At 50.3% G+C, this 26,810-nt stretch overlaps 1 protein-coding gene across 7 annotated transcripts in view; it reads left to right on the top strand.

Moving 5' to 3' along the window:
* RARA (retinoic acid receptor alpha) overlaps nt 1-26,810 on the top strand; it is a 162,726-nt gene that overhangs the window by 56,076 nt on the left and 79,840 nt on the right. For all 7 annotated transcript variants that reach the window (XR_013226965.1, XM_077313706.1, XM_077313707.1 and 4 more), the window contains exon 2: nt 12,205-12,696. Coding sequence is in view for 6 of the 7 variants with exons in the window: in XM_077313706.1 (XP_077169821.1) it covers nt 12,519-12,696 (178 nt within the window). In the remaining variant the exon portion in view is untranslated. The remainder of the gene's footprint in view (nt 1-12,204; nt 12,697-26,810) is intronic.

Here is a 26,810-nt window from a genome sequence, read left to right as displayed (position 1 = left end):
ATTCTGCCTAATTGAGTGGGTTGGGGGGGGGATCTCGAGGGCCACCATTGTGGGCAGAGATGCCAGGCATTAGGGGGAAAAGCATCGCTTATAGGAGTCTCAGGGTCTTGTGTCTGGTCCAGAGAATACTTTTTGTCCTAGGCCCTAGGGCAGGCCTTTCTTGATGGCCCTGGCAGGGTTCCCTGAATGGCATTTTGTGTGTGTATATATATATATATTTTAAATCTTTATTTTAAATATATATATATATATATTTAAAAATATATATATATATATATATATATATATATATATATTTTAAATCTGTCAAACATTTACGGGGTGATCTGACCATATATTGTCCTCTCAACCCACCCACCCCCTCCCAAAATGGCAAAGGACAGGCCTGGAGGGGGGCGGGCAGGGGAGGGGCCCCAGGTGGGCTTGTCCACAGCTCTTCTCCCCAAACATTTTCTGAGTGATTGCGCCACTTCTGGGGTTTCTCAACGCCTGAAGGATGCTTCAGGGGTTTCTCAAGGGTAGCATAAGTTGAGAAAGGAGGATTTCAAGCCATTGATTTGTGGTGCTTATCCAGAGGATGTTAGAGCAACAAAAACAACAACACTTTGGGGTTTTTCATTAAATGCTGCAAAAACCAGTCCCTGCAGTAACAAAACAACGGTAACGGAGACATGATATTCAGGTTTCTTACCTGCATCCTTTGTGGAAGGTGACTCTGAGATTGGGAGATGTTTGGCCGTGTTTTGGTTTTACCTGTGGGCCTGGCTAATGCAGCACTCCTGTGACCCGGCCTGTTATTGAAGTGGAGGGTGGAAGGTGGGGTGGGGGTCAGGAAAGTGCCTTTCGAAGCCCAGCTGGCGAACGTAGACTGTGGAACTGATTGATGCTTGGCTTGCAAGGAGAAGTGAAACTGGCCAACATCGGGAATCGAAATTGACAATGGGGAAGTGGTGGGTGGGCACCCTCTGGGTACGGGCCTGGCAGGAAGTCCTTGGTTGGCGTTGTGCTGGAGGGCTTGCTGCCGTGGGTGATAGCGGCAGTCCCTGTGGCCGGGCAGACATCTTTGTTTGGGGCAGAAGTTGGTAATCGGACCACTGCCCCTTGCTCAAGCTGCCTTTTCTGCCCCGGTGGTGCCTCTGGGGCCTGTTTGTCGTGAGCGTTTCCTGATCAGGAAGCTCCATCTTCCTGCTCCCATATCAGGAACCGATGTGATCCGGTAGATTTTTTTTGTTTGGGGAAATGTTTCTAGTCTCTTCTGGCACGGAGTGGTTGGGTAGGAATCTTAGTTTTGCCCAAGCGCAGCCGTGCTGGCTGGGAATAGAGGTCCCTGCAGTAAAACATCCCGTTTCTTGATCTTAGAGTTGCCGAACTCCAGTTGGGGCCTGGGGATCTCCAGGAAGGACAGCTGATCTCCAGGCTGCCAATTGGGTAACCTTGGGCCAGTCACAGTCCTGATAGTACTGTTTTTTCAAAGCTCTCTCAGCCTCACCTCCCTCACAGGGTGTCTGTTGTGGGGAGAGGAAGGGAAGGGGATTGTAAGCTGCTTTGAGACTCCTTCAGGCAGCAAAAAGCAGGGTATAAACACCAACTCTTCTTCTTTTTTCTTCTTCTAAGACCAACAAAGTTTTATTCAAGTTATGAACTTTCACGTGCAAGCGCACTTCCTAAGACGGAATGTCATGGAATCAAAGACATCGGTTCACACTTATAGACCAGGTGTGAGAGTAAATTAGCACACAGCACGATGAAAACCGAGTTTGGGTCCGCATGGAAGCTTGTACCCAGAATTAAATGTTTTTTTTTCGCCTCAATGGTGCCAGTGGACTGTGATTTTGTTCCATTCTTTCTGCAACACGACATAGGAAGTGTTCTTGGCATTTGACGAAGCTACAGTAAGAGCGGATATAATCAATAGAATAAAATAAAGCTATTTCTTTTTTAAAAAACACACTGAAGCAAGGATGAGGGCAACTCAGTCCGGCCTTGCAAAAATGACAGGCCAATCACAGCCCTTTGGCTTCCAGCTGGTTCCTTGTGCTGTGGCTTCCCCAACACCTGGAGACAACACCACTGGTTCCCTTCCCCACCCCCACCCCGCTTTCTCCCTTTTTTTCCTCCCTCGCCACCTTTGTTCTATCTTTTCTTTGTTCCTCTTCTGGCATTCACAAATCACACTAGTGAATTACTGCATCCTTCATGCTTGACTGCAGCTCTGTTCCGAGTTCTAATTTCTCATCCATTACCAAGGTGGCAACGTGCCTCTCCAGATAGGCCCAGCGCACTGAGCGGCCCAGCAATTTCCAGATGGAATTTTAATTTTATTTTTTTTTAAAGGGAAATTACCGGGTTGTAATTTCACTCCTGCTGATCCTGAAGTCGGGCTGCTTGGAGATTTGCTGCCCGGGTCTAGAGCCGTTGAATTACCAGCGGTAAGGAGAGGATCCTTAAAGTAGATCCTGTCAGATTTCTCATCCCAGGGCTACTGGGCATGGTTGTGTGTGTGTGTGTATGTGTGCACAAAGCCTCCAGTTTCACGTTGGTTAGGCACTACAGCTTATTTATTTATTATTTATTATGTGGATTTATTTAACTGCCCCTCCTGGCAAGCCAGCTCGGGGCGGTTAACAGCATAAAATTGGATACAGATGACATTAAGAACAATTAACAGTAATTAAACCACTTAGAAACCATTCGCGATACCTTGTTCAATTCCATTACCCTCCCAGTGTTTAAGGCTGTTGCCCATAGTTGTTTATTGTTTATTCCAGGGGACAGCTCGTTGCAGGAGGGAGCCAGTTCAGCGGTGTTGCTGGTTATTGGCCCCCAGCCAAATCACTGGCGGAAGAGCTCCGTCTTGCAGGCCCTTTGGCCTGCAGCACTTCCGGGAGCTCATTCCACCAGATGGGAGCCAGAACTGAAAAGGCCCTGGCCCTCGTTGAGGCCAAACTGAGAGGGATTTGTAATTGCAGTTCTCAACAGTATGCATGCTTTTACTTTGCTGTGTGCGGAAGGTCCCGGAAGTAACCAATCCAGGTTGCAAAGGCCACTGACAAGCAGGATGGCGTGCTGCCTGGAATTATCTCTCTCTTTGCATCCAACACTCAGCTGCTCTTCTTTCTCCATCTAGTACCAGCACCTTCTGGCAAGATGAGATTGAATAAGTCATGGTTGCGTAGTCCGAAAAAGCTGCGAAAACATGTTATCGAACCGGCACAAACAAAAGGCACAACAAGAATCTGCAAACATTTCCCCTTTTAATCCTCGATTTTCTCTCGCATTTGCTGCTTGGCTTTCCCTCCCCTCGTTTGTTCTGTCTGGTTAATAGATGGCTATGTGAGTGCTGCTAAACTGAGTAAACCACTCTAAAAATTCACAACAACAATCAAAAAAGGGATGTGAGGGCTCTCCGCACAGCCCACACACAAAAAGTCCCAGGAGATTCTAGAGATAGAAACGGTGGGTAGCCCTGCTCGTCTTTCTGTACCGCTAGAAAAGAGCAAGAGGCCAGGGGTGCCTTAAAACAGGGGTAGTCAACCTGTGGTCCTCCAGAAGTTCATGGACTACAATTCCCATGAGCCCCTGCCAGCATGCTGGCAGGGGCTCATGGGAATTGTAGTCCATGAACATCTGGAGGACCACAGGTTGACTACCCCTGCCTTATAACACAGACGTTCTCAATCTTTTTACCATCGAGAAACCCCTGGAATGTTCTTCAAGTTTTGAGAAGCCACCGAAAGGGCCGCAAAACCCGTGGAAGACATTTTGCTCGGCCACCTGCCTGTGCATGCCGCAGTCGATCTTTATGGGGCAGAGAGAGAGAGAGTTGAGTTAGCCTGTTGGGGCAACGTAAGACAAAAGTTTGTCGGCAACCTTGTCGGTGTGGAAGTGTGCCCAAAGGGCCGTGGCCCTGATTTTTTATTTACATTATTTATATTTTTATTTTACTTATTTAGATTTGTATACCGCCCTTCCCTACGGCTCTGGGCGGTTTACGTAAAACGTTTTGGAACATTGACGTAGAACACTATCAAAATCAAAATAACAGGAGAACAATAACAACAACGCACCGACTGGAACAATTAGAACGGCACTTCAACAATAACTTTGACAATCCCTCAGCAGGTTCGATCTCTCAGTCTGGGCGAGGTGGGGGGTGGGGGGACCTGTAGATGTTATGGGTCAGTCAGCCCCGCCAGATGCCTGGCGGAAGAGCTCCTTTTTGCAGGCCCTGCGGAACTGTGGAAGTTCCGGCATTCCAACAACCTGTGGTAACCCTGTGACGTTTTTCAGAGCAAGAGACATGCTCAGGCAGTTTGTCACTGTCTCCCTCTGCGTCGCGACCGTGGACTACTTTGGCGGCCCGAGATCTCAGGGGATTGGCCTTCTGAGATCTCAGGGGATTGGCCTTCTGAGATCTCAGGGGATTGGCCTTCCCTCGGCCATCCCGGGTTTTGAAGCAAGAGGCATGCTGAGGGGTCTGTCCACGGCTGCCTTTGCGTGGAATTCCTCGGTTGGGACTGCAATTCATGTGCCAGCTCAAGGCTGCTCTGGCTTCGCTTCTGAGACCCGGCGAGACGGTGCACGTCCGCTGGATGCGTGCATGCGGAGCCCGTGATGCAAACAGAGCGAACCAGTATGTGGAGACGAGCCGCGTTTGCATAAATATTTCAGTTGCAAAACCAGAGGTACCGTTGCTGAAGAGGAGCGTGCCCGTGTGTTCCAAAAAGTCAGAACGGCAGGGAGGGGCAAGAAAGTAGCCTTCAGGGATGCCCTTGGTGCTTAGATGGAATTTGTATTTATTCGATGATTTGTAGACCGCCGTGCTCTGGCCACAGTCTCGGGGCGGTGAGCAGCCTGTATCAACCCGTACACCCATGGTTTTAAGCCCAAGGGACAGTTAAAAACTCATTTGTTATTTAAAATGTACGAAACACGCCAGCCATCCCTCTAAGTCTGCCTTTCTCAACTGGTACCTGGATTTCTGCAGAAGGGCTTTTTTCCTGACTAGCTTCCATACATTTTCACTGGTTCACCTTAAATTTCCCCCCCTAGATTTTGTGTCCTGGCTGTAGTATTTTGAAGAGAACACCTATACTTGCGGCGGAGGAGTGGGGAGTGAGCGAGATCTGAAATCTTGAAGTTGCCTCATTTCCACCCCCTTCTGGAGCCACGGGACCTTTCCTGGATGGGTGGGTGCTAATTAAAACACGGGAGGTAGATATACATGACAAGGGGAGAAGGGGGTGTGGGAAAGCAGGGACTCCCGGGGGCAGAATGTGCCTCTTCCCTGTCACATTGGTGACTTTGACGGAAAGCCTTTGTGTGTGAGTCGTTTGAACCTTCTGCACCACGTTACTGAAGGACCTGCTTGTGCAGAGATGGGAAAGCTGCCAGGTGGTCCGTCTCTTCCGGAGCACACCCTCCCTGGAGAAGGGCCACGTAACTTCACTTTTGTAGGCCGGCAGCACTCTTTGGAAGACGATATCAAGAAGAAGAGTTGGTTTTAATCCCGCATTTTTCACTACCTAGTCTCGAATTGGCTTATGGTCGCCTTCCCTTCCTCTCCCCACAACAGGCACCCTGTGAGGGAGGTAAGGCTTAGAGAGCTCTGGCAGAACCGCTTTTGTGAGAAGAGCTCTAAGAGAACTGTGACTAGCCCAAGCTGGCTACACAGAGAAGAGCGGGGAATCAAACCCAGCCACTCTTAATCAGTACCCCAAGCTGGCTTTAGTCTTCAGGAAGGTCCTTGGAGAGTGAACCTGGTTATCTTATATCTTTCTGCAGCCTAAAGCAGTTTCGTGCTGAATTTTTACGAGTTATTCCATTCTGGGCTTAGATCTAAGACCCTTCAGGGTATCTTTAGGGGCTAATTAGATTGTAAGGCAGAAAGAATGACCGGGTTAGGGGGAATTGCACCATCACTTACCATGTGGACGTCTGGGAGTCTAAATGCGCTATGTGCTGGTTCTCCCTGCTTAGTCAATCGGAATTCTGTGTTTCTGCAATCATACAGAAACCGTCTAGAGCGGCCTCAAACACGGTACCCGCCCCCCCCCCTTCCCACCTCTGGAAGGCCTCGTGCCAGAATCAGTGACTGTAACTCGGTGTAAGGACTCAGGTGCTCCCAAGCAGTAATCTTGAAGCTCGATTCTCGAGGAAACGCCGATGAACAAGAGAAGGGTGGGAAACTCCCCCTTCCCCCGTCCACAGAACGTCTTTGCAGCTCCTGGGCCCTCCCTTCGCCTCTCTCTTGCTTTCCAGATTGGCCCGGAGTCTGTTTTGCATCGCCAGACGAGAGATCCCCTCCAGCCAACCCCTCCTGTTTGGCCAAGCGAAGGAAAAGTCTGTTTTGCAGCAACCCGCTTCCCCACCCACCCCCTCCCCGTGCCAAAAACCAAACCTTGGACGCTCCGGGGAAGGGAAGAGTTACTCTTACTGGCAGTAGCCTTTGCCAAGCTGTGATACGTGATCCGGCCCCATAAATGTGCCCCGTTCCCACTTAAATGATCCCACCCTCCGCTTACAAGCTTTGCGGGCAAGATTGCACAGAGTCCCCATCGGCCCCCCCACCCCACCCCATCGTGCGCTTCATTTCTAACAGAGGGGTTAACTTCCCCTCCAGAATTTACCTATGTCCTCTTATTCTCAGCGCTTAGGGTTGCCCAAATCCTGCTGATTACTGGGTCTGAGATCAGTTCCCCCGGAGAAAATGACCCCTTTGGAAGTTGTACTATGTGGTATCACACCCCGTGAGACTTACCAGTTCTTCTCTAAACAAAAGGAGATCCTTTCCTTTCCTTTCCTTTCCTTTCCTTTCCTTTCCTTTCCTTTCCTTTCCTTTCCTTTCCTTTCCTTTCCTTTCCTTTCCTTTCCTTTCCTGTCCTGTCCTGTCCTGTCCTGTCCTGTCCTGTCCTGTCCTGTCCTGTCCTGTCCTGTCCTGTCCTGTCCTGTCCTGTCCTGTCCTGTCCTGTCCTGTCCTTTCTTTCTTTCTTTCTTTCTTTCTTTCTTTCTTTCTTTCTTTCTTTCTTTCTTTCTTTCTTTCTTTCTTTCTTTCTTTCTTTCTTTCTTTCTTTCTTTCTTTCTTTCTTTCTTTCTTTCTTTCTTTCTTTCTTTCTTTCTTTCTTTCTTTCTTTCTTTCTTTCTTTCTTTCTTTCTTTCTTTCTTTCTTTCTTTCTTGGGTTTGTAGCTTTTAGGAATGATAGAAGCTTTAAACAGGAGGGGCATTTAAAATGGGGTTGGTCTCAAAGTGGTCCATTGTTTGAAAGAGCCGGTCGCCCTACGCTGCCCTTATCAGGCTCCATCCCCAAAATCTTCTGGTATTTCCCAACCCAGAGCTGGAGACCTTATCGGTGCTTGATCTGCACGGGCTCCCTTCAGATTTGTGATAGGTACAAGACGATCTGTAAGTCCCGCTGGAGGTACGCCTTCTACCGGGGAAGGGCAGGCTATGACCATAAAGTTGCTGATGTTGCCATTATATCCTCAGCAGCACTGGATGTTCTGGGGCCAAATTCAGGTGTTACAATTGGATCCTGCATAGGACTTAGGTTGGGTTTTCTCAGCCAGGGTTTCAGAGAGCCCTGAGATTCCTGCTTGGTCAGAACAGCTTTATCAGTGCCGTGGCGAGCCCAAGGTCACCCAACTGGCTGCATGTGGGGGAGCGGGGAATCAAACCCGGCTCGCCAGATTAGAAATCGGCGTTCCTGACCACGCCATTTTAGCTTCTGAGGGTGGGTGGGTGGGCTCGATTTGGTCTAGCGCCCACAGGCTTGCCTCTTTCCAATGCAAGACATCCGGGAAACTTTCTCCGCATCACCACATTTCAAATGAAGAGTGGATGCTGAATCAAGGAAATATGGTGGGAAGGACCTCAGAAAGTGGGTTTTGGGCACCATTAGCCATAGCAGAGTGGGGTAAGATAGGCCAAACGATGCCCTTCTGGTCAGTTTAAGGTGCCTTTGAGTGTCTGTGTTGTTTTTTTAAAACTTTGTAGCTACTGTTTTTGCCCATTCGGGTTAATTTTCACAGGGCATTGAGCAGGTCTGCAGAGGTTTCTTTACTGGGAAGGGGCCATTTTGGATCTCCCACCTCCGGCATCAATGGATCTTGGTGAGGGAGTGTGCGGGATGGGTGGGAGGGTGGGTGGGAGGCCCAGAGGAGCCCCCTCCCCGTAGCTCCATTCAAAGATTTCCCTGAATTGGTTTCCTCCATCTGCTTCCTTGGGAAGAGGGAAAGCTTTCTGTGTTTCCCCCCCACTCCATTAATCAGCATTTCTCTTAGTGGCCTGCACTCCATCCTCCCTCTCCCCCCCCCCACATGATTTATGGTGAGGGGGGGCAGCAGGTAGCCAAACCTCCCGACCTCCGACTCATTTGTCTGGAGGGGCTGGGCCGCCTGTCACGTCCTGTCAAGGGCAAGCGATAAATGGTCTCCTGTGGTAATTACCCGCCTTGGGGGGGGGGGGATGTAGTTGGAGGGGGTAAAATTGGTAGCGAGGCTGGCCGGCTGGCAACAAAGGCAGAAAAAGACCCCCCTCCATTCGGTTTGGGGTGGGGTTTAGAGAATACCCATAAGATTAAGAAAGGGAGGTGTTATCTGGTTTTTGAAGTTTTTTTTTGGACGGGGGAGATTTCTACCCTTAGAAATCAAGACACTTCTTAAGTTTCCGGTCCCTTGCACCCTTCTTCCAAACAAAGTAATCCCCCACCCCAAAAAAAAACCCTGTGTTGAGAGATCACCTTTCTAAATACGTTAGGATTATTTTTTTGCATCTTCCTTTCCTGTAGTGGAAAGTTACTGCATGGGTGCAATTAGGTATCCGGGGTTTTGCTCCCCCCAAACGAAGGTAACAAACCCCACTCTTTGGGAGTCTGTGCTCCCGTTAAGGTGCAGATCCGTAGTTGCTTGGTAGAGATGTAAAATGCCCCGTTGTAGGATTGCCAGGTTTGCTCTGGCCACCGGCTCAGATGGAGGGGTAGCTTTGCCAGATCCCGATTGGGAAACCTGCAGATTTGGGCATAGAGCCTGGGGAGAACAGGAAACTCAGTGGGGGAAATGTCCGTTTTCTTCGGGGAACTGATCTCCGTAGTCTGGAGAGGAGCTGTTATTCTGGAGGACCATCCCCAGGTCCCAACCTGGAGGCTGTCAACCCTACCATAGCAAGTTTCCCCATCACTTTTGAAAGCTGAGTTTAAAAAAAAAATCAATTGGGCATGCTTCATTTTTATGGCTGAAAAGTTTTGCTTCTGGAGTAATCAAGAATAGAAGTTTACTCTCCTTCAGTGTAATCTTTTTCTGTGTTTTTGCGTGAATACTTGTGTCCTCCCCCCCCTCCACCCATCTAGAGAAGCAGTTAGTCATTTGCACAGAGATGCAGCAAACCTCTCTGTGTTGTTTTTTTTGGCTGGGGAAGGTTAATTCCTTTGCATCTGTCCAGTCAGGGATGATCGATCAAACTCAATGCAGAGATACAACAGAAGGCCAGCGGCCAGAGCAGTAAATCACGCAGAGATACATTGGGCACACTCCTCCTTCAGTCATTGCTTGAGTTCATAGGGTTCATTAACTTACTAAATTTATGTGGGAATGTTGGGAGTTTGGAGGTTGCTACCTTAATGCCAACAAGTTTCCTTACTGTATTTGAAATCTGGATGGTAAAACCAGCAGCTGAAAACACATGTCCCTCTTCCAGAGTGTATGTTTTTAATTCAGGGTAGGGATGCCAGCCTCCAAGTGAGATCTGGGGATCCCCTGGTATTATAGCTCATCTCCAGACTAAAGAGATCAGTTCCCCTGGGGAAAAGGGCTGCTTTGGAGGGTGGACTCCCTAGCATTATACTCCACTGAGGTTCTCTCCCCACATCCCACCCACTCCCGGCTTTACCCTCAAAATCTCCAGGTATTTCCCACCCCAGAGCTGGTGACCCTCCTCCAGGGGTCCCTACCTTTTCCCAGCCTGTGGGCACCTGACATATTGTGGTGGGTGTGGTGACAAAATGGTTTCTGGGGAAGCAGGGCCAGTAGCCGCTTTGAACCAAGAGGAAAAGCAGGGTACAAATGTTTTAATAAATGAATTAGAATAAAATGGCTGCAACGTGAAGATCTTTTTGCTGCTCCCGCACTGTCCAAGCCTTCTTGTCCTCTTCTGTGCAATACCAAACATGCTGCTAAGGCTGTCTTCAAAAGGAAAACTGTTCGACCAAAAACGTCATCTACCCATCAGATATTTTTTGCCCACCAAATGTTTCCCAAAGTCCTTGAAAACTTGATGGAGGTTGAGACTTTTTTTTAAAAAGTGAGCAAGTTAGAGCACAGAGGAAGTCCCAGGTTGAGGCTTGGGGATCTGTTGTTAAAGGATCTCAGGTAAGGAAACTGGGAATTGCCTTTCTGTGCCTGAGAGTCCCTGCCAGCTGAGACAGGCAATACAGGGGTAGAAAAATTTAAGGTCTGCGTATAAGGGCAGGTAATGTATACACATTTAAGCTAGTGCGGGAGACGGGAAAGCCACCACCTCTCCTTGTGTGTCCCCTTGAAAACATGGCGGTTTTATTTAGCTGTATTATGAATAATAGTCTTTTAGAGTCCTCTTCTCCATGAATTATATCTCCTGCTTCTGAGCTGTCCAGTAACACTTAGAAGAGGGAAGGGGGTGTTGATTGACTAACCTAGGAGAATGGTCTAGAGGAAAATCTGTGCTGGGGAACAGATGAGTTTTTTTGCCTGTGATGTTAATCAATCTGACCAATGAATTAATTAGTTGAACAGTTGGAGCCATCAGATAACATGGCTTTAATCAGCTAGCATATATTATTATTATTATTATTATTATTATTATTATTATTATTATTATTAATAATAATAATAATATCATGAGGTGGTGGCTTCTCCTCTTGGGGAAGTTTTGAAGCAGAGGCTAGAGAGCCACCTGACATAGATACTGATTCTGTGAATTTAGGCAGATTGAGAGTGGGTGGGCAGAAGGGATATTGTCCGTGCTTGGCTCCTTTGTCCCTTTCTAGCATGCCCAGGGAAATACCGATTGCTACTTTGGGATTGGGAAGCGAATTTCCTCCAGACCAGACTGGCCAGGGATTCTGGGGCTTTTTTTGGGGGGGCATCATCTGGGCATGGAATTGGGGGTCACTGTGGGTGGGCAGGTAGTTGTGAATTTCCTGCATTCTGCAGGGGGCTGGACTAGACGACCCTGGTGGTCCGTTCCAACTCTATGATTCTATACTACAAGATTTGTCTTGCATATGCTGACTGGTTGGTGCTGTTTCACGGTCTCTCTTATTACCTTTTAAGAACGTCAGAAGGGCCCTGCTGGCTCAGACCAAAGTCCCGTCTAGTCCAGCCTTCTGTTCATCCAATGTCAGCCAACTAAGAAGCCCCCGACCGGGACGTTCGGGGCAGCGGCATCCTGCCTGTGCTCTCCAGCAACTGACTTAAAGACATACTAGCTCTGATACCGGAGGGCCCCAATGATTAGTAGCCATTCTGTTCTATGGGACTTGCAACTGGAGATGCTGGGGGTTGAACCTGAGACCTTCCCCATCTAAAGCAGATGTGCCTCTTATCCCATATCACCCTCTAAGCATGTGATGACAACCTCAAGCTTAGCTCTTTCCTTCTTAAAAGCCCCTCTCTGTGGACATTCAAGCTTTGCAGATGAAACATGCTTGCCAGATAAAAGTCTGAACCACCACTGCACTAGCAAGGGGGAACCATAGTTATGATTATTAGAAGTCGGGGCCGGTTTATCCGTGGAGCACAGGTTATGGGCCCCGCGTGGTCCCTTCCTCCCCATGGATCAGGGGCATAGCCTATCTCCTCCCCTTTCCCCTTCTTCAAGGACACTCAGAGTGACACCCCTTTCCACTGTGGGGCGGCCCTCCGCCCCCAATCTGCCTGCTCCCAACGCAATTCTACTCTGCTAGGGCTTCACAAATCCTCAAACGGGCTCCGGTACCACGGGGCCTGCAAATCCTTCGACCACTTCTGCTCGGAGCCGCAGTTTCCCGTCAGATATTTTTGAGCACGGGGATAAGGGGGGTGCAAAACCACCCGCCTTCAGCCCCCCCCCCCCCGGCCAGCTATCCTAGCTCAAGGGATTATGTTTCCACAATAGCCAGATGCCTGCTCATGACTTGGCTTTACGACGTCAGCCCGGTTCTTTTCACCACTGACCCTTTTTTGTTTCTGCAGCTGCGGCAACAACGTGCGGAACGAGCCTTGCTGGGATCCCCCCTCCGCGACACTCTCTTTGAAGGGCTGGCACCAGCAGGAGGCGGCCTTGAGGTCCCTCGAAAGACGGAGGACTTTCCCACCGGCTGGAAAAAGACAAACAGTCGTGGGCCACTCGCCCCGCCGTTGCTCCCGGCCTTGAGGAACAGGGCAGGTCGGCACAGATCCGGCGTCGAGGCTGAACCAGGCCGGATTGACATTCTCCAGTTGGCGCTCCCGACTCACCCCTTATGTGAGCCCGTCGCCGAGGACCAGGCCCGTGGAGCGTGCCCGCGATGGCGAGCAACAGCAGCTCCTGCTCCACGCCGGGGAGCGGGCATCTCAACAGCTACTCGGTACCGCACTACGCTTTCTTCTTTCCGCACATGCTCGGGGGCCTCTCCCCGCCGGGGGCTCTGCCAGGGATACAGCATCAGCTGCCGGTCAGCGGGTACAGCACGCCGTCCCCAGCCAGTAAGTTCCCAAGCGGACGGGGCTTGTGTTTGTGGGCACATGTGCAAGAGAGAGAGAGAAGTATTCAGAACATTGGGGTCTCATTTGCAAGCCCTCTCCCCCCCCTGCATTTGATGAACCCCATCTTTTTCTGAGCAAACAGCGGTGTAAGGTGTTATGTCAGGGGTGGGCAAACGGTGGCCCTCCAGATGTCCATGGACTACAATTCCCATGAGCCCCTGCCAGCGAACGCTGGAGGGACACAGTTTGCCCACCCCTGTGTTATATCATGAGCTGGATCCAGTGCTTTGGATTGCCTGAGTGTTGGAATGTGATGTGCACAGCGGTTGGGGATGGAGAATACGCTGTTCAAGTTACCCGTCCACCTTCACCCTTGTGGACCATCCGTTTCCGTGCCATGTTTTTGCGTTGGCCGGCTGGACCATTTCCCCCGTCTCCCTCCCTCCTCGGGGCACGCGAAGCTTGTCTCTTAACAAAATCTGTTTTGTCTCCTCCGAAAGCTGTTGTGAAAACGCGTGCCAGTTTTTTTGACCAAGACTCACGTCCCAAACGTCAACATGAATATTCTTTTGGGGGTGTTTCTTAAGTTGATAATGTTTTTTTTTTTCCTCCCCTGGTTGAATGTTTAACACTCCGACTCGGAACACGCCGCCTTTTCAGCATTCCCAAACTAAGTGATATCAAGAGCTTTGCCAGCCTCTCCGTTAAGTTGACGGTCGTGTGATTTGGCGACTCTCCAGACACTTCGGAGAGCGGTGCGGGAATTGTTGGTTTTGATTACGGCCTAGGTTTGATACGCCATTCATTTCCCTTGACTGAAAGCCAAGTCCCGTCGGTGAAACGCAATAGTTGTTCTGCACACATTTCAGAAAGTTAAATTGCTCGCACTCCCCGTCCAGTGAATGACTCCCTCTTTATTTTAATTGTACCTTTACTCCAAGGAGTTAAGAGGGAGCAGGTTTTCTGCACCCTGCTTTTTACTAAGCGGAAGGGGTCCCATAGCAGCTTACAACTGCCTACCCTTCCTCTCCCCGCAAACAGACGTCCTGTGAAGTAGACGAGGCTGAGAGAGCTCTTAGAGAACTGGGATTGGTTTTAGAGAACTGTGACTGGCTGCATGGGGAACTCTGAACCACTGCACCAAACTGGCTCTCACAACAATCTCATGAGGTAGTTTTGGATAAAAGCCAGTTAGTTGATACCTCCATAGCTGGGAAATTTAATTTCCGGCTTGCAGACCAAATACCATATCTTTTACAAGGCATGTAAGCTAAACTTGCTCCAGGGCAGCCTTTCTCACCTTAGTTACCATTGAGAAGCCTCAGAAATCTTCTTCGGGCTTCTAGAAACCCCAGAAGTGGTGCAATCGTGCAGAATATGGTTGGGAAGCAGAGCTGTGGACGTGTCCACTCAGGACCCCTCCCCTCCCCACCCCTTCCAGGCCCATCTTTGGCCACTTTCTCCGGGGAAAGCGATCTCTGTAGCCTGGAGATAATTTCTAATTCAGGTCCGTCTCCAGGTCCTTCCTGGAGGGGTGGCAACCCTAGCTATCACTTTTATTTGGTTTTAGGCTGAAAACGGGATGGCTATTTAAGTACATTCACATGTAAATATTTTCTGTCCTCCGGCCCATCGTCTTATAACGCGAGAGGTCCTGCATAGTGCAGGGGGTTGGACTAGATGACCCCGGAGGTCCCTTCCAGCTCTAGGATTCTAGGATTCTGTGAGAGGTGCTGTGCTCCCAGAATGAGAGCCCAAATGTTACCCCTCTGTAGCCAAAAAATCTGTGTGGCTAAGGCTCTTTCGGTCCGTGGGAAAAGAGAAAATGCCAGCTTCATCGGACCTTCCCAGAGCCTGTCACTTGCGTTTAAAAATAGTTGGTTCACTCTGGGTGAAGCTGCATTAACTCCGTCAAAGTCTGAAGAGAGCCCAGTATGGAGAGTTGTGGACGTCCGGCTGCGCTTGTGGATGGGCAGGTCTGGGCGCGCAAGGGTATGCCTTGACGGCCTCGTGGAGATTCCCAGAGTGGGCAAGGGAATAGCACTCTAAGGCAGGGGTAGTCAACCGGTGGTCCTCCAGATGTCCATGGACTGCAATTCCCATGAGCCCCTGCCAGCAAACGCTGGCAGGGGCTCGTGGGAATTGTAGTCCATGAACATCTGGAGGACCACCGGTTGACTACCCCTGCTCTAAGGGACAGCAGTAGAAGCCAGAGGCAATGAGGATAGTATTAGGTCACTCACCTATCTCTCTCATACCCCCTCTGAAGACTAAGAAGATTCCCCTGCTTTTCACTGCCCGACGGAGTCTCAAAGGGGCTTCCAATCGCCTTCCTTTCCTCTCCCTGCAACAGACACCCCGCGAGGTAGGCGGGGCCGAGCGAGCTCTGCCAGGATTGCTCTGTGAGAACATCTCTCACAGGACTGTGACTATCCCAAGGTCACCCAGCTGGCTGCATGCAGAGGAGGGGGGGGGGAAATCAGGCTCGCCAGATTAGAAGCCGCCGCTCTTAACCACAACGTGAAGCTGGCTCCAAGAGCCTTAGGCAGTCCTCTGAACCATGAGGTCCAGAAACTTGCTTTTAAAATTCAAATTTGAGATTCTCAGGAGAGGCTGCCTGTTGCATTCAGGACTATGTCTCATGCGCCTTATGGGGAAGTTACAGAGGACCTGCCGCAGCCAGACAGGTGGATGCTGAATTTCAGCGCACAGCTGTCCGAAAGTGGGCAGCAATTTCGGAGTCTCTCCGTCCTTGAACCTGGGTGCCTCAAGATCCGAAGAACAGACTTTGGAATTGTGAACGCTTCCTTCCCTCTGCTTCATCGCTTTCGCAGTTTCTGACCCCCCTCGGTGTTTTTAATTCATCACGTTTTCCAATTTACTTCTCCACTCGCCAGAACTCGAAATATGTTTGTTGTTTTTCTCGTAGGTGCTGTGGGGATTGCATAAAGCAGGTCTTTAAGGCCCTTTGCCTGACGTTGCAGGGAACAGAGTGGGCTAGAATTTTCCCTTTTTCTCCCTCCTGGCCGAGAGAGGCCGTGATCGGTTGCCTGGGGGCAGGGGGGGGGTGAGCTTTCATGCTTCCTCTGTGGCTTGAGAGGTATGACATTTTTAAAGCAAGCACACGTGTCTTCCCTTGGAGATGATGCTGTACCTACAGGGGTAGTCAAACTGCGGCCCTCCAGATGTCCATGGACTACAATTCCCAGCGAATGCTGGCAGGGGCTCATGGGAATTGTAGCCCATGGACATCTGGAGGGCCGCAGTTTGACTACCCCTGCGTGACTTACCCTTTCCTCTTCCACTTCTGCAGTTTTGGGGTTCTCTCTTCTTGTGCCCGTGATGCCCCTTTTGGAGAATCATAGCGGTGGAGGACAAAGATCATACATTTATGATGAGGCAGGAAATTATGAAGCAGGGGTTGAAGGCACCGTCACCTCGCTGGCAAACAAAGACGAAGTGTAGGTGTGCCTCCATTGATAGGCATGAAAGGAAATCCTGAGCTTTGCCCTCTGGGCTGCTGCTTTCTAAAAAAAAATATTACAGGGCTGCAAGCGATCGCTTGGAACTGCCTCTCCCGCGTCCTTGGACTCCTTCCAGGGCGGTTAAGAACTCTGTCCACACTACTGCCTCTTAGTTGGTGCTGCTTCCAGGTTGGGATTAATTCATCAATTCATCGTATGGCACGAGAGTCTCATTCGGGATGATCCCTGTTTTCCAGCCCCGAACGGGCACGGCTGTTGAGCTGAGCCCTCGGCCGGGCGGAGAGGAAGTTGGCACCTAGCGCATGTCAATCCGATCGACGATTTGTACACGTTATTTATGCAATCTGTGTTACAGTTGCCCAGTTGAATGGCAGCACCTTTCCAAGCAGAGCCAGCCTAGCCAAAAGTCTGTGCTGCCTTCCTAAAAGGCAGGCAACAGGGGTCTGGAATAAAAAACCTCTTTTTGTACCTAAAAAGGCCAGTTGATGCAACCCACATTTTTACGGCAGGTCCAAGCAACTCAGCATCTTCGGGTCCTCCTAGAATCATAGAATCATAGAGTTGGAAGGGGCCACACAGGCCATCTAGTCCAACCCCCTGCTCTACGCAGGATCAGCCCTAAGCATCCTAAAGCACCCAAGAAAAGTGTGCATCCAACCTTTGCTTGAAGACTGCCAGTGAGGGGGAGCTCACCAACTCCTTAGGCAGCCTATTCCACTGCTGAACTACTCTGACTGTGAAAATCTTTTCCTGACATCTAGCCTATATCGTTATACTTGTAGTTTAAACCCATTACTGCGTGTCCTCTCCTCTGCAGCCAACGGAAACAGCATCCTGCCCTCCTCCAAGTGACAACCTTTCAAATCCTTAAACCTTTCAAATACTGTCTGTCCTGTAGCGAGCTGAGACATCTGGACCAATCTCCCTGGTGTGAGTCTGTCTGTGTGTGTGTGTTTGTGTTTGTGTGTGTGTGTGTCTGCGCACGCACATGGGCTTGTGGGAGAGCGGAGAAGTGACTGCAAGGAGAGAGGCTTGGAGTATGTTCGAGTGCTCTTCCATCTCTCTTGTGGTTTTCTCTTCCCCCTCTCCTTCCCGCCAAGTGAGTGGGGACGTTTTATTATTTTTTTTTAAAGAATCGCTTGAATAACAGGAAACAAAGGTTTAAAAGGAATAAACAAGTGATATAACACTGAGAGGGTTGGGGAGGGGAGGAGGGTTTTGTTGAGTGGGGCTGAAGAGGAGCCCCCTCCTTCCTTAGAGGCTGTCTCCGGCGATGGGGCGGGAAAATACGGGCCAGGGAGGCAGGGCTGTGCTTAGGTGTCTTGCTTGCTGCTGGGGAGGGAATTCAGCTACAGCTGGCTGGGCTAAGGGGATGCTTTTAAGGGCTGGGGGAAGCACCTCCCTGTCCTCCTCAAAATGCATACATGCATCAGCACCGCCTCCTTCAAACAGAACCTGAACCGAAAGGCATTTTGGTACCTGCAGCATCAGTAGCAGCATCAAAGGGGAAAACGTTGTGCAAATGCAATGAAAACATGGAGCAGATGACAGAACGAGAGCGGTTAAATCACACTGTTTCGGGCATCTCCCGAGTTGGTGAAGTTGCCTATGGTGAAATCACTCAAGATAAAGTTGCATACGTGACTTTATCTTGGGAAATTTCCCACGTTCCGTCTGAGATTTTTTTCCCCTGCTGAAAAGCAAAATGCCGTAGCTGCAATCTTAAAACGGGCTGTGGGCAGGGCCAGAAATTGCCCAATGAGCTTTGCTTCCTGGGTTGACGAGCAGTCGCTCTCACAGCCGGAGCTTGGAGCAGGGGTGGCAGAGCCAATATAAAATTGGACATCGAAGTGGGGTGTGTCTGCTTGGAGTCCATACCGGCAGGCATGGAAATCTCTGCTCCGTTCTTCTCAGGGCACTTGGGAAACAGCTTGTGGTCGGTCAGTAGAGCCTCTGGGATGCACTGTGCACATGGCCCAAAGTTTCTGCCTGATTAGTTCATGTATTCTGAGGCTTGGCCCTAAAATTAGGCGTGTCCTGGATCCAGCAAGTCAAAGGAAGAGAATGAATGGAAGATCAGAATTTACAAAAACGTTGTGTCTCCCTTTCCCCAAGGTAAATTTGTATCAGGCTTGACTTTTATATTAAAAAGATGGCTGAAATACTGAATTAGCTAGATCGTAGAATCATAGAGTTGGAAGGGGCCTCCAGGGTCATCTAGTCCAACCCCTTGCAGAATGCAGGAAATGGACAACTACCCGCCTACCCAGAATTCCATGCCCAAATGGTGCCCCCGCCTCCCCATTCCCTGGCCAGTCTGGTCTGGAGGAAATTCGCTTCCTGATCCTAAAGTGATGGGTCTTTCCCTGAGCATGCAAGAAAGGGCCGCAAGTACAGACACAGTCCCTCCTGCCCTTCCACTCACAATCTGCCTAAGTTCACAGAATCAGCATTCCTGTCTGGTGGCTCTCTAGCCTCTGCTTCAAAACTTCTCAAGAAGGAGAACCCACCACCTCCCGAGGAAGCCTGTTCCACTGAGGAACCACTCCAACTGTCAGGAACTTCTTCCGGATGTTCTTTTGAATTAATTTCAACCCATGGGTTCTGGTCCGACCCTCTGGGGCAACAGAAAACTCGCAAGAGTCCGTGAGAGATCAGCGTGAAAACAAAATTTACGACCAGCCAGGGCCTTGCCGGAATTTGCAAGGATTCCAGAGGCTCCCTTTCTCTCAGACGCTCCCGTGTCCCATGACTCGCTTCCCCCAGAGATGAAGGACTCCTGTCCGTCTTGAGACGCACAGTCATTCCGAGCGGCGCATTCGCAGTTCCTTAGTGGGGCAAAGTTCGCCGGCCACGGCATTTCCTTGAGCTGCCGAAGCCTGCAGGCCCGGGTTGCTTTGGCACCGTGCCTGCTGCTTCTGGCCGCTGAGCTGATGCACGTAGAGTCCGTGGGTCGCTACCCCAGGTAATTCTCCCGCCCCTCCTGCCACACAATTGGAGGTGCTGAACATTAACTCCTGCTGGCCTGAGAGACACGCCCAACCTAGGAGAAGCGTCTGGCGCAAGTTTAGAGGAAGTGCTGTCTTTTTAATCTTCTGATTACCCCACTATTTGGAAAACTGGCGGTGGGTTTTAGAAGGACCGGGTGGCTTCTGGTGCTCCATGCACCCTCAGGTGTGCTTTTGGAATCTGGGGATTTCCAGACCTTTGCTCTGATTTCCTGCAGAGGTAGGGATGTGTGTGTTTGTTTGTGTGTGTGTGTGTGAGTGATGCCTAGGTTTGCCGGCTCTGGGGATTTCGGAGGTGGAGCAAGCACTTGGGGAGGGGCTACAATGGGGCGTAAGGCCATAGAGTCCACTTTTTGCAGCAGCCATTTTCTCCAGGTGAACTGACCTCTGTCTCCTGGGGGAAAGTTGCAATCCTGGGAGACGTCCAGCCATCACCTGGCAACTCCAGTGATACCTGTATTTTCTCGATCTTCTGTCGTTGTCTTACAGTGGTGGGATTGGGGTGGAGGAGTCTTCTCAAGACTTAGGTCCAGGTTTGACCCCAGAACATCATCAAGGGGGAATTCCAGCCCCGCTTCCCAGTTTATACTACTTGGGCACCTGCAGAAGAACCCTCCGATGGCCCCGACTCTGCTTCCTGTTGCTCGGCCTTTTATGATGCACCCGATTCTGCTTGTTGTGAATGTGGTTTGGAAGCACGTGAGAGAGCCCTCCTGTTTTGTGTCTCTTTCACCTTAAAGAGCCAGAATCCGCGATCTAAAACCAAGAAAACAAGCTGCGGGAGTCCTAGATAAGATGACTTTCTAATTTCGCTTCTGCTGGGTAGTTAAACACACACAAACACACACAAACTCCCTGCACTGCAGAATAAAATCTGACTCACTCATCCTGCCCAGTCCCTGATTTCTACCTCTTTAAGGAGTTTGCTTTGGAAGAAAGAATTTTAGCGGGGGGGGGGGGGGAGTAGTTTTTTTTAATGGGAGCAGCCAGTACAGGTTGTCCCCCCCCCCTTCCCCAGCCTTTCCAAGCCTCCCTTTATTTGATAATTGGAGTGTTTATGCCTCTGCCACATTAACAGCCCGGCTGGATCCAGTTAGTTCAAGAGCAGCGAGGCAGGGCTTGCTTCAATTAGTGTATCGGGCACAGGGCATACGAGGAGGGAATCTTCCCCTTTGTCTCGCTGGATTGGAATTAAAGCAGAACAGGAACCAGCAGAGTTCAACCACAGAGACTTCTTAAAAGAGCGAGGGTCATACGGGGGAAGTTGCAGAACTCCTGGGTTCTCCATCCAGTTGTGTGTGTGTGTGAGGAATTTCTAACGTGTAGGAGCCGGATGACAGAAGGTTGGATACTGGTGCTCCTTGGTACACCTTGAGACAGGTGTAGGATCGTAGTCTGTAGGAGAAAAAGGCAGCAAACTGACTGAATTTACAGGTAGTTTTCTGACCGTCCAGAATCACTTGGAATAAACAGGCCGTTCTTCCCCACTCCTGTCATTATTTTGCATGTTTCGTAGGCAATTTAGAAGAAGAAGAAGAGTTGGTTCTTGTATGCCGCTTATCTCTACCCAAAGTTGCCTTCCCTTTCCTCTCCCCACAACAGACCCCCTGTGAGGGAGGTGGGGCTGAGAGAGCCCTGAGATTACTGAAGAAGAAGAAGAGATGGTTCTTATATGCCGCTTTTCTCTACCCGAAGGAGTCTCAAAGCGTTTTCCAGTCGCCTTCCCTTTCCTCTCCCCACAACAGACACCCTGTGAGGGAGGTGAGGCTGAGAGAGCCCTGAGATTACTGAAGAAGAAGAGTTGGTTCTTGTATGCCGCTTTTCTCTACCCAAAAGGAGTCTCAAAGCAGCTTACATTTGCCTTCCCTTTCCTCTCCCCGCCACAGACACCCTGTAAGGTAGGTGAGGCTGAGAGAGCTCTGACAGGACTGCTTCGTGAGAACAGTTCTTACAAGCCTGTGACTATCCCAAGGTCACCCAGCTGGCTGCGTGTGGGGGAGCGGGGAATCAAACCCAGTTCTCCAGATTACAAGTCCGCGCTCCTGATCTCTACACCAATCTGGGCTTGATGCATGGTCATCGCTTGCATTAAAGAATCAAAGGGCTTCTCTAGTTGGAAGAGTCAACCTATATCAAGCGTGAGTCAAGCGGGTCACCCTGTGGTTCTGAAGCAGCAGAACAAATTCTGAGCCCAATGGTACCTTCAAGATCAACAAAGCTTATTTAAGGTATGAGCTCATACCTTAAACAAGCATTGTTGGTCTTAAAGGTGCCTCTGGACTCCTAAATTTGTTCTCCTGTATCAAGCCTGTCCCCTACAGTGGCCAGCGTTGGCCATCCTTAGAGTTTGAGAAACCCCAGAAGTGTTGATTCCCGCAGGATATGCTCGGGAAGCAGAGCTGTGGACCCGCCCATCCAGGGCCCCTCCCCTTCCCACCCTGTCCAGGTCCCTCATTGGCCATTTGGGGAGTGGGTGGCAAGTCGATAATGGCCATATACGGTCATATTACCTGATAAATGTTTAACTAATTTTAAAATGTATATAAGAAATAATTCACTCCCACCCATTCAGGAAACTCTTCCAGGGCCATCAAGAAACCCCCAGGTCTCACGAAACGCTGGTTGAGAAAGCCTAGCCTAGAGATATTCCAGTTTATTTGAGCATACATGAGATGGCAAAATCTGTGCCAAGGTGCCTAACCCTAACCCTGTCCAGAGACAGTTCGGTGTGTCTTTTTCAAATGCCGTTTTATTTAAATAGGGGAGTTAGCCAAGGTGGGCCACCCCTTTTCCTGTTCCAGCTGCCGGGTTCCTGACCTTCCATATGGATTTGATGTTGCACATCTGTGCTCAGACAGAACTTCCACCTCACCCTTTCCCATAAATCTTCGTGTCTCTTCTCCCCGGTTGCCTTCCCCCCTCCCCGTAGGCTCTTAGATAGGTGGAGTTGGCCTTTGATGGAGACTCAGGGGTCACGGCTTGGATCGTAGACCTGATTAAAAGCACATGGGCCCTATTTGTGTGAGTGAGAGAGAGAGACCCCCTCCCCACCCCGACAAATTCTTCAGTAGGATTTCTTCCTTAACAGCGGTATTCTGTTTTCTCCTAAGCACCTCTTTGCTGCCTGCAGCAGCAGCTTAGGGTCTCCTGCGTGACCCAAGATTGAGTTTTGTCATTCTCACCTATACACACACACACACACACACAACCTGGTCCATGTGCTTCATGTTGTGGCGACGGGTAGGTTTGCCAGTCACCAGAAGGGGCCTGCGCATCTCCTAGGATAGCAGCTGATCTCCAGAGATCGGCCTCCCTTGAAGAAAAGGGCTGTTTGGGAGGGTGGATTCCTAGAGGGCCCTCCCCTTCCCAAACTTTGCTGTCCCCACGTCCCACCCCCAAATCTCTAGGGATTTCCCAGCCCAGAGATGGCGACCCAAGCATCCACCCTGATGGGGGGAAATTGTCCCCAAGCGGTTAATTTCTAGAACAAGAGTAGATTTTTATACCCCGCTTTTCTCTACCCAAAGGTGGCTCAAAGCAGCTTACAATTGCCTTCCCTTCCTCTCCCCATATCAGACACCCTGTGAGGGAGGGGAGGCTGAGAGAGCTCTGAGAGAACTGTGACCAGTCACAGGGGGTCGGTTGTGGGGAGAGGAAGGGAAGGCGGTTGTAAGCTGCTTTGAGACTCCTTTGTAAGCTGCTTTGAGACGCCAAGGTCCCCTAGCAGGCCCCACGTGCAGGAGGAGTGGGGAATCAAGTCCGACTCCCCAGATGAGTTTTCCGCTCTTAACCATGACACCGCACTTCTAAAGAGAGAGTTTCCGTGGTGTCGCTTGCAATCCCTGAACGCTCTGGGTTAGACTGTGGCCGTGCCATGATGAGAGGAAGGGGGACTCTGTACATGCTTAAGAACATACTGTTTTCTAGATGCCCGTGTTCCAGATCTGAGCCCTGCTTCAGATTACATAGTGGTGGGTGGGTGAGAGAAGCAAAATGACACTTGTAATTTGAAACTGGCAGGGCCTTTTTGTGGAATGGGGGGGAGGTTCTTCTTTCCACTTTTTTCTATGTAACCCAGCCTTCCTCAACTTTTTTACCATTGAGAAACCCCTGAAACCTCCTTCAGGCTTCGAAAAACCCTAGAAGTGTGAGGCAGGTTGAGCTGAGAGACGGTGACAGACCCAAGGTTACCCTGCTGTGGGTGGGAGTGTAAGTACGGAACTTCCAGCTAAAAGCCCAATTCTCTTAACCACCACACCACACAAATAACATCCCCTGTTACTTACAAAGGCGACTTTAAATATCAATACGCTTTGAAAATTATAAGCGGTCTGTAAGACAGGTTTTCTTAACCAGGGCTTTGTGAAACCCGGGGGTTTCTGTACGGCCCTGGAAAGGTTTCCTGAATGCATGGGAGTTAATTCATTAAAAACAAATTTTCTTAAAATTTGTTAAACATTTATCAGGTGATATGACCCTCTGTGGTCATGTTGGCCCCCCTCCGAAAACGGCCAGTGATGGGGTGGGAAGGGGAGGGGCCCCGGGTGGGCGTGTCCACAGCTCTGCTTCCCCACCCTATTCTGCACGATCTCCCCTCCTCTGGGGTTTCTCGAAGCCTGGAGATCATTTTGGGGTTTCTCAACGCTCACAAAGGATCCCGGGTCCAGATTGGCTTCCCAATCTGGACCCGGGATCCTTTGCTTGGGTCGTCTTCCTGGGTTCTGATGACGTGGCTCAAACCTCCCATTTAAAAATAATTTCATCTGCCAACCGTATCCCCCCTCCCACCATCTCATGTGTCAGCCCTGTTTGTCTGTGATAGCGCAGAATTTACACACCTCTGTGTGCTTCCTAGCCGGGGACGGGACAACTCCCCCACCCCCTCGCCTCTTTAGTCACCATTTTAATTGAAACATTCTGGCAGGGAGGAAGTAGGGTGTGTGTGTGTGTGTGTGTGTGTGTGAGAGAGAGAGTGTGTAGGAATAACACTGGGTGGGTGGTTGGGTGGGGAAGACCCCAAGACCTTAATTATGTCTTTAAATCAATGTGTAAAATCTCGCCTGTAGCAAGTAACGCTGGGATGATGAAACTCTTTGATAAAAAAAGAGAAAATTCCCCACTCTGCATACGCACCAGAGATGGGGGGGGGAGAGAACAGGAACCCCCCCCACCCAGGAAATAAGAAACACAGTGTATCTCCCTCCCCCCACTCCACCCCACCCCACCCCACAATGCCTCAGGATGCTGGTTATTAATGGTGTCTTTGTTCAACCTATAGTTCCCCCCCCCCAACCCGTTATCAGCCTTCCCCTCTGTCTGCCCGCCGGCCCCTGGGCCCCTAGAAGCTGTCGATCGGTAAAAAGTGATAAATACAATAATCTTGTCTGCTTCTGATTAAATTTATTCCTGACAGCATCGTTTATCACGAGAGGCCGGGGATAATCACAAACACACGAGGATAGTGGGCTGCAAAGTGGTAGTGGGGGGGGGGGAGGGGACACGAATTATGCAAGGGGGGGGGAGTGGCAGGCTGGCTCCAGCCTTTGTGCAAATGGATGGTTGAGGTGGGGTGGGGGGCAATTGGCCCTGTCCGGTGTGGTGGGCATTTGGGATGGGGGAATGTGACTCAATGGATAAAAGTTGAGTGGCATAGTTACTACGAGAGAGTCGGAGCATGGTCATCCCCTAAAGATTTAGGCCTGAAGCCTCTTGAATCCGAGGTCCTTGGGAAAGCAGTTGCCCTTTTTGCAAATGTTTGCATCTTGTGCGCCAGCATTGGAAGTGTGCAGTGCAAAGGAGAAATGCTAATTTGTGGACATCCAGGCCTGGCGGTTGATCCTGCCTTTCTTCGTTGCATCTCCTTGCTACTTAGAGATGCTCGCCTCAGCGTCTTGCTTCACAAGATACAGAATGCTGCTCTATCCTGTAAAGTTCCTTGAGCCTGCCATGCTGGCAGGGGCTCATGGGAATTGTAGTCCATGGACATCTGGAGAGACACCGTTGGACCACCGCTGGATTATACCGATGGCCTGAACCTAAGGCAGCCTCACTTTTCTGGGAATGGGAGACGACCCCCCCACCCCACCCCAAAATTTGTAGGGTTTGCTAGTCGTCCTGACCCCACTCATGGCTCTCCACTGCACCAGCCGTCAGTGAGCAGACTCCATCCCAATCAGCGTAAATAATCTACTGGCGGCAAAGGCGACATCCTCTCCGTAGCTACCTGATGCGCATCTTCTTTAATCCAGATTCCCATTCCCCCTCCCCCCCCCTTCCTCCATCGTCTCAGCCTTTGCAGAAAGAAACTTGAAAACTTGAACCTTGGGGGCAAAATAAATTATGCAAAGCTAATCTATGAAATGGCTGTCTCAGATAATACCGCACATGTTTCAAGAGGGGTGGTATTGAGGGGAAGGAGGGTTGCATATTACCACGGAACGCTCATAGACTTCCGTCCCTGGTTTCTGATGGCGGCGCTGCATTTTGTCGTGCGTAAGGGGAGTTGTGTGCGTGCGCAGAGGGTGTGCATGCATGCAGAAGTCACAGTTTCTTTGTTTGGCCTTGTCATGGTAGAGAGCACGGCGGGAAGCAGGTAGGATATTGCAGAGCTGGGAAAAGGACAGAGGAGGACAACCAAGACCATTAGAGCAGCCTTTCTCAACTTTTTTACTGTCAAGAAACCCCTGAAACATTCTCTAGGCTTCGAGAAACCCCAGAAGTGGTGCAGTCCTGCAGAAGATGGTTGGGAAGCAGAGCTGTGGACACGCCCACCCAAAACCCATCATATACGGTCCGTGCCTGCCCTACTTCCTTCCAAGAGGAGGTGTCGATCTGGGCTTAGCTTTGTAGCTGGAGACGACAATTGACTTTTCTTTTATAGGCGTCGGGATGTCGTCTGTTCCACTTAATATTTCTGGTAAGGGCTTGGAGGAGGAGTGTGTCTCATGGCTTAAATGCCACTCAGCGCTAAACACCCAATTAGAGCGTCCGTCCCACCCCTGAGTGCCTCCTCCTCCTCCTTCAACCAACTTGCCTGCTTTCCGTCCCCCAACCCTGACCGTCCCCCAACTCTTCCTTCCACTTCCCTCCGACACTCGGAGGCTGCAGATCCCTGCCTCGTGAGACCTTGCCCCTGCCAGTAACTGATCTATTGGCTGGCTCCCGAATCTTACTTCCACGCCCATTTCTCTTAAGGGCCTGTCGCCACTTCCCCGTTTCCTCGAAGCGTGAAAAATATTTCAGGGGTTCTTCCGTGGTCCAAAAGTTGAAAAAAGCTGCCCCGGAAGCTGAAATGACCAAACGGAGGCGATTGTATTTGGTCACATTATGAGAAGACAAGAGTCATTGGAAACGACAATAATGCTGGGAAAAGTTGCAGGCGGCAGGAAAATGGGGAGGGATTGACTCAGTTTAGGAACCCACAGCTCTCAGTCAGCAAGGCTGCTAAGGCTAGGACATTCAGAGGGTCACCATAAACCCTAATGACGTGGGGAGCTTTGGCATCCTGCCAATACTGACTTCGTGGTTCTTGGGGCCCACACTTTTAACTTGCCACCGGGGGTCACTTTTCTCATCCCCGCCTGGGGGTATATCGAAAAGACTGTTCTCTTTCGATGGAAGG

The sequence above is a fragment of the Paroedura picta genome, chromosome 16, assembly GCF_049243985.1.
Source record: "Paroedura picta isolate Pp20150507F chromosome 16, Ppicta_v3.0, whole genome shotgun sequence".
NCBI classification, from domain to species: Eukaryota; Metazoa; Chordata; class Lepidosauria; order Squamata; family Gekkonidae; genus Paroedura; species Paroedura picta.
Note: the sequence above shows the minus strand (reverse complement) of the source record. Positions and strands in the feature narration are given on the sequence as shown.